The 6,105-nt window shown below is 42.4% G+C and overlaps 1 protein-coding gene across 3 annotated transcripts in view; it reads left to right on the top strand.

Moving 5' to 3' along the window:
• Positions 1-6,105, top strand: part of AK7 (adenylate kinase 7) — a 90,252-nt gene that overhangs the window by 66,841 nt on the left and 17,306 nt on the right. For 2 of the 3 annotated variants that reach the window (XM_032287484.1, XM_032287481.1), the window contains 2 exons: positions 2,614-2,742; positions 4,172-4,240. In XM_032287484.1, the coding sequence (XP_032143375.1) occupies positions 2,614-2,742; positions 4,172-4,240 (198 nt within the window). The remainder of the gene's footprint in view (positions 1-2,613; positions 2,743-4,171; positions 4,241-6,105) is intronic. The other variant, XM_032287482.1, reaches the window with a different exon arrangement.

The following is a 6,105-nucleotide window of genomic DNA, read 5'->3' as shown; positions in this document are numbered from 1 at the left end:
AAAGAAAGAAAGAAAGAAAGAAAAGAAAAGAAAAAGAAAAAGAAAAAAGCTGTGTAGGAGAGTTACACTCACTCATTTTCTTTTTTTTTTTGAGACGGAGTTTCGCTCTTGTTACCCAGGCTGGAGTGCAATGGCGCAATCTCGGCTCACCACAACCTCCGCCTCCTGGGTTCAGGCAATTCTCCTGCCTCAGCCTCCTGAGTAGCTGGGATTACAGGCACGTGCCACCATGCCCAGCTAATTTTTTGTATTTTTTATTTTAGTAGAAACGGGGTTTCACCATGTCGACCAGGATGGTCTCGATCTCTTGACCTCGTGATCCACCCGCCTCGGCCTCCCAAAGTGCTGGGATTACAGGCTTGAGCCACCGCGCCCGGCCCACTCACTCATTTTCAAACAGAAAACGCAGTTGCCTGCGGTAGAGATGAACACTGGCCAAAGGTCATAGGATTATCTCTAAGAGATCACATTTCTTAAGAGAAAGGCACGTGGGCTGGGTCCTTTGTGTGCTGGGTCATGCCTCTCAAGTATCCCATAATTACCAAAAAATGCTGCTGGAGGTCCCTTCTTAATTACTGAGCACTTTTGTTCTGAACCAAGCAGAAATGATGGCCAAGCTCCGGGCCTGAAATAAACCAAGGGAGGCAGTGAAGGGAATTACAGCTAGATTTCTAGATTAAGTGCCTTAACAACAAAGCCTTTGAAAAATAAAAATAGACTGCTTAGGCCAGGCACGGTGGCTCATGCCTGTAATCCCAGCACTTTGGGAGGCCGAGGTGGGTGGATCACCTGACATCAGGAGTTTGAAACCAGCCTGACCAATATGTCAAAACCCAGTCTCTACTAAAAAATAAAAATAAATCAGAAAAAGCTGGGCATGGTGGTGCACACCTGTAATCTCAGCTGCTCAGGAGGCTAAGGCATGAGAATCGCTTGAACCCAGTAGGCGAAGGTTGCAGTGAGCCAAGATTGCACGACTGCACTCCCGCCTGGGTGATGAAGTGAGACTCTGTCTCAAAAAAACAAAAAGAAAATAGATGGCTTAAATAAAACCAGACTTAGAATATTAGTGAATCCCTTGACATGTTTATTTGGCCTCATTTCTGGGCACCCCTGTGTACCTTACTGGGAAGTAATGTAGAATCATTCAGAGGAATTTCATTATGTTAAATAACACGATCTTTTTTTTATTCTTAGCCATAATATTTAAATTTCTAAAAGACACAGTTATTTTCTGAACCTGTCACTGCCTAATGGGTTGTATGACACTGAAAGGTAGAAGGGAGAGGTATTTTAATTAGATCAGTTTATTGTCATTGATAAGAGTAATAAAAAAAGAAGCCTGAAATTATTTATTTTACAGTATGTAAGATGAGGAAGGAGGAGGAGGCTGAGGAGAAGGGGGATGGGGAAGAGGATGAAGAGGAAGAGGAGGAGGAGGAGGGAGATTCACTGATAAAGTAAAAATGTAGTACGAACTCTGGAAAGAGCTTTGAAGATCAATTTCTCTAACTTGTCAAACTTACATTACTGTAATATATACATTAAGCAAGGTGAGGATGGGGCTGTGTCTTGAACATCCTAGCTGTTCAATAATTATGATGGAATGATAGATGGATATTGTGGTGGAGCTGCATCATGTTGTTATTAAACCACTGTGCCAGTGTTAGAACAAACTCCTCCCTCCTCATCCTCCCCAAGCAGTGCCAGGAACCCGGCGTCAGGGCTTGAGAGGGAACTGTCCAGTGGGGCTGAGGTCAGAAACACCAACTGGAAAAGAGGGAGAAGGGAGCCGTGTTCTTTTCTGAAGCTTTACAGAGAAAAGTGCCTTTGAGGGTCAGGTCAAGTTTGATTGTTACTCAAATCCTCCACCTACTTTTAGTAAATCGTGTGCTAGCAACATACATGAATGCTATCTCAGTTCTCACAACAGAAGCAGGTATTATTGTATATGAAAGTTATAGAGGTGTAATATTAAAACAGAAATCCTGTGGGTGGAGTGTGGGGAGCTCTCCGCATTACTCCACTTGCTGTTCCTCAATCAACTGCACCAACAACTGGGATTACAGAACATTTTGAAAGTGCAGACATCAGCACTCGCCCGTGCTCTTTCTTGCAGACCAGCTCACTGAGCTCTCCTGCATTACTGTGCATTAGAATTCACGACATGTTCAAAATACAAAATCACATATTTTTTACTTTCAGGGCTCAAATGTAATCCCAGCATTTCGGGAAGCCAAGGTGGGAGATTGCTTGAAGCCAGGAGTTCAAGAAAAGCCTGGGCAACATCACAAGACCCTTTCTCTACAAAACATTTAAAAATTAGCTGGGTGTGGTGGCAAGCACCTATAGTCCCAGCTCCTTGGGGGGCTGAGATGGGAAGATTGCGGAGCCTGGGAGGTGAGGCTGCAGTGAGCTATGACCACACCACTGCATTCCAGCCTGGGCAACAGAGTGTGACCCCATCTCTCTAAAAAAAAAAAAAAAAAAAAAGCAAAATAGGAATTTCCAATAGTACATTTGACTACACAACAGTTTTTGAGATAACTTTAAAACAACTCTGATGTAGCATGTGACTCCACAGTAATATATACATATATGCTTTTTTATCAGGTGAACTAGATGATCAATATATAATTCGCTTCATGAAAGAAAAGCTAAAATCAATGCCTTGCAGGAATCAAGGTTACATCTTGGATGGATTCCCAAAGACCTATGATCAAGCAAAAGACCTGTTCAATCGTAAGTCTGAGTGTCCTATTTTGAGTATTTATATTCAGATAATTTGCAACTTCATTGTTCAGACAAACAGTCACTCAGTTAAAGTAAACAAAAAACTAGAGGGACGATTTTTGAGCCTTGGCTCACCTTTCATTAGGTAGCATTTTTTTCTTTTTGTTTTTTCCCCTGGATGTTGACTCAAGGTGCATAGGCTTTTGCAAATTTTTTAAAATTATGTTTTATTGAATTGTGGCACAAATACTTCACATGAAATCTACCTTCTGAACAAGGTTTTTAAGTGTGTGATATGTTATTGCTGGCTACAGGCACTGTGCTGCTCAGCAGATCTCTAGAGCTTATGCATCTTGCCGGATTAACACTGTATGCCTATTGATAGTGACTTTTGTTTATTCCCCTCCCCAGCCCCCGACAACCACCATATGGAACTCTTTCTTTCTTTTCTTTTTTTTTTTTCTTTTTTTTTTTTTGAGGTGGAGTTTCGGTCTTGTTGCTCAGGCTGGAGTGCAGTGGGTCAATCTTGGCTCACCGAAACCTACGCTTCACAGGTTCAAGCAATTCTCCTGCCTCAGCCTCCCCAGTAGCTGGGATTACAGGGATGCGCCACCATACCCAGCTAATTTTGTATTTTTAGGGGTTTTTCCATGTTGGTGAGGCTGGTCTCAAACTCCTGACCTCAGGTGATCTGCCTGCCTCAGCCTCCCAATGTGCTGGGATTCCAGGTGTAAGCCTCCAAGCCTGGCACTCCCTACTCTTTGATTCCATGAATTTGACTACTCAAGTTCCCCATGTAAGTGGAATGATGTAGTATTTGTCTATCACTGATTTCACTTAGCCCAATGTCCTCAAGGTTCATCCTTGTTGCTGTACATAACAGAATTTCCTTAAAAAACAAAACAAAACAAAACAAAAACAGAGAAAGAGACGGGATCTTGTTCATCACCCAGCCTGGAGGACAGTGATATATATGATCATAGCTTACTGCAGCCTTGACCTTGACCTCCTGGGCTCAAGTGGTTCTCCTGCCTCAGTCTCCCAAGTAGCTGGGACTACAGGCTTGCATGACCATGCCCAGCTAATTTTAAAATTGTTTGCAGGTTCACTCTGTTGCCAGGCTGATCTCTGAACTCCTGGCTTCAGGTTACCCACTGCCCTGGCCTCTCAAATTGTTGGGATTACAGGTGTGAGCCATGGCCCTCAGCCATTTCCTTCCTTTTAAAGGCTGATTCATATTCTGTTAGATGCACATACCACATTTTCTTTATCCATGCATCCATCAATGTACATTTGGTTTGTGAGGCTAGTTCTAAAAATACATGTGCTATTTATGGCTAGTTTCTATTAGTTCTTGCTACTTAAGATATTTGGATTTTTTTGTTGTGATTGTAATAATATATTAATAAACACAATGAGGAATATTTTGTTTTCTTAGAAGAAGATGAGGAGGAAGAAGATGAAGTCAGAGGCAGAATGTTTCCCTTTGATAAAGTAATTATACCTGGTAAGTTTATTTCCCCAAGATCACATTTAAAAGAATGCTCTTTGGGCTGGGCAAGGTGGCTCACACCTGTAATCCCAGAACATTAGGAGGCCGAGGCAGGTGGATCACCTAAGGTCAGGAGTTTGAGACCAACCTGGCTAACATGGCAAAACCCCATCTCTAATAAAAATACAAAAATTAGCTGGATGCCGTAGCATGTGCCTGTAGTCCTAGCTACTTGGGAGGCTGAGGCAGGAGAATCACTTGAACCCGGGAGATGGAGGTTGCAGTAAGCCAAGATCATGTCACTGCACTCCAGCCTGAGTAATGGAGAGACTTTGTCTCAAAAAAAAAAAAAAAAAAAAAAAAGAATGCTGTCTGATATCTCTCTCTTCTTTTTTTCCATTCTTCCCACCCCCACTCCTCAGTAGCTGGGACTACAGGTGTCCGCCACTACGCCCAGCTAATTTTTGTATTTTTAGTAGAGGCGGGGTTTCACCATGTTGCCCAGGCTGCTCTCAAACTCCTGGCCTCAGGTGATGCACCCACCTTGGCCTCCCAAAGTGCTGGGATTACAAGCGTAAGCCGTCTCACTCAGCGTTTTTTTTTTTTTTTTTTTTTTTTTAACTTTCACAGAGCTCCACAGGCAGCATGCCTAGAGTAGCTGGATATCTCTTTTGTGCAGAAACAATCTTTTTGAGTTTAATAAAGTAGGATTTTCTTTTTAGGAAAAAAATTAACTTGCATGAACTTGCAGACTAGAGAATTCACCAAGGAATAAACATGAGGAATTTTAACGTGCTGAAATGAATAGAAATGCCTGTGGGAACATTATCTTCCACTGCTCTCTCCAGTAACGAAGCAAAAGGTAGCAAATCTGTTGATGGCTTGACTTCCTGAGTCACGTCAGCTCCTTCCCTGCCCTGGTTTTGCTGCTGACCATGCCATCATCTCTTCCAGAAGACACCCAGCTTCTGACTTGAGATTGCACAGCTCCAAAGCTTTTCAGTTCACTGTTAATGCTGCAGCAGTTTCACTCTTTCACATATTTACACAGAGATTTCACAAAGCACTCTCGAAAGCGAAGCATAAGCAATTTATCCTATACAACAGGATGTACTTAGTACTGAGCAGGCATTTCTTGTGAACTTCCTATAAACATTAAACAGTTTTTTTTTTTTTTTTTTTTTTTTTTTTTTTTTTAGTCACTTTGCTTGAGGTATATATTCATAGGAAATCATTTTGGGTCATATGATCACTATAAGAAAAACTATTTTCAGCAACTTAGGACAAGGGTGTAACTAAAAAGGGCCTGCTCACTGATATCAATTCCCCAAGAAAGGCAGCTTGCAGCTGTTATCTCCTCCTCTTGGTCCAGCACAGTTTGCAGAGAAGCTTCTGGAAGCACTGAGACCACCAGATAGCAGTCATCCTTGGGGATGGATATTTATTGTTTGCCTATAGGCTCTGAAGCCAATGGCAGAAGCATGAAATGCCACAGGGATGGCTTGTCTCAGATTTCCCATTAATTTAGGCAAATGCCTCAGAAAAAGTTAAAAAGTGAAGTTGGTTGGCCGGACACAGTGCCTGTAATCCCAGCACTTTGGAAGATCAAGGTGGGAGGATCTCTTGAGCTCAGGAGTTAGAAACCAGCCTAAGCAACATAGTGAGACCTCATATCTACTAAAAAAAAAAAAAAAAAAATTCAAAAAAAATTAGCCAGGGGTGGTGCCGTGCACCTGTAGTCCCAGCTACTTGGAAGGCTGAGGTGAGGGAATCGCTTCAGCATGGAAAGTTGAGGCTGCAGGGGGCTCTGATTGCGCCACTGCACCCCAGCCTGGGCAACAGAGCAAGAACCTGTCTCAAAAAAAATTAATTAAAAAAAA

The sequence above is a fragment of the Sapajus apella genome, unplaced genomic scaffold (genome assembly GCF_009761245.1).
Source record: "Sapajus apella isolate SASKATOON/1434 unplaced genomic scaffold, GSC_monkey_1.0 scaffold20, whole genome shotgun sequence".
NCBI classification, from domain to species: domain Eukaryota; kingdom Metazoa; phylum Chordata; class Mammalia; order Primates; family Cebidae; genus Sapajus; species Sapajus apella.
This window is presented reverse-complemented; position numbering and strand designations above follow the sequence as displayed.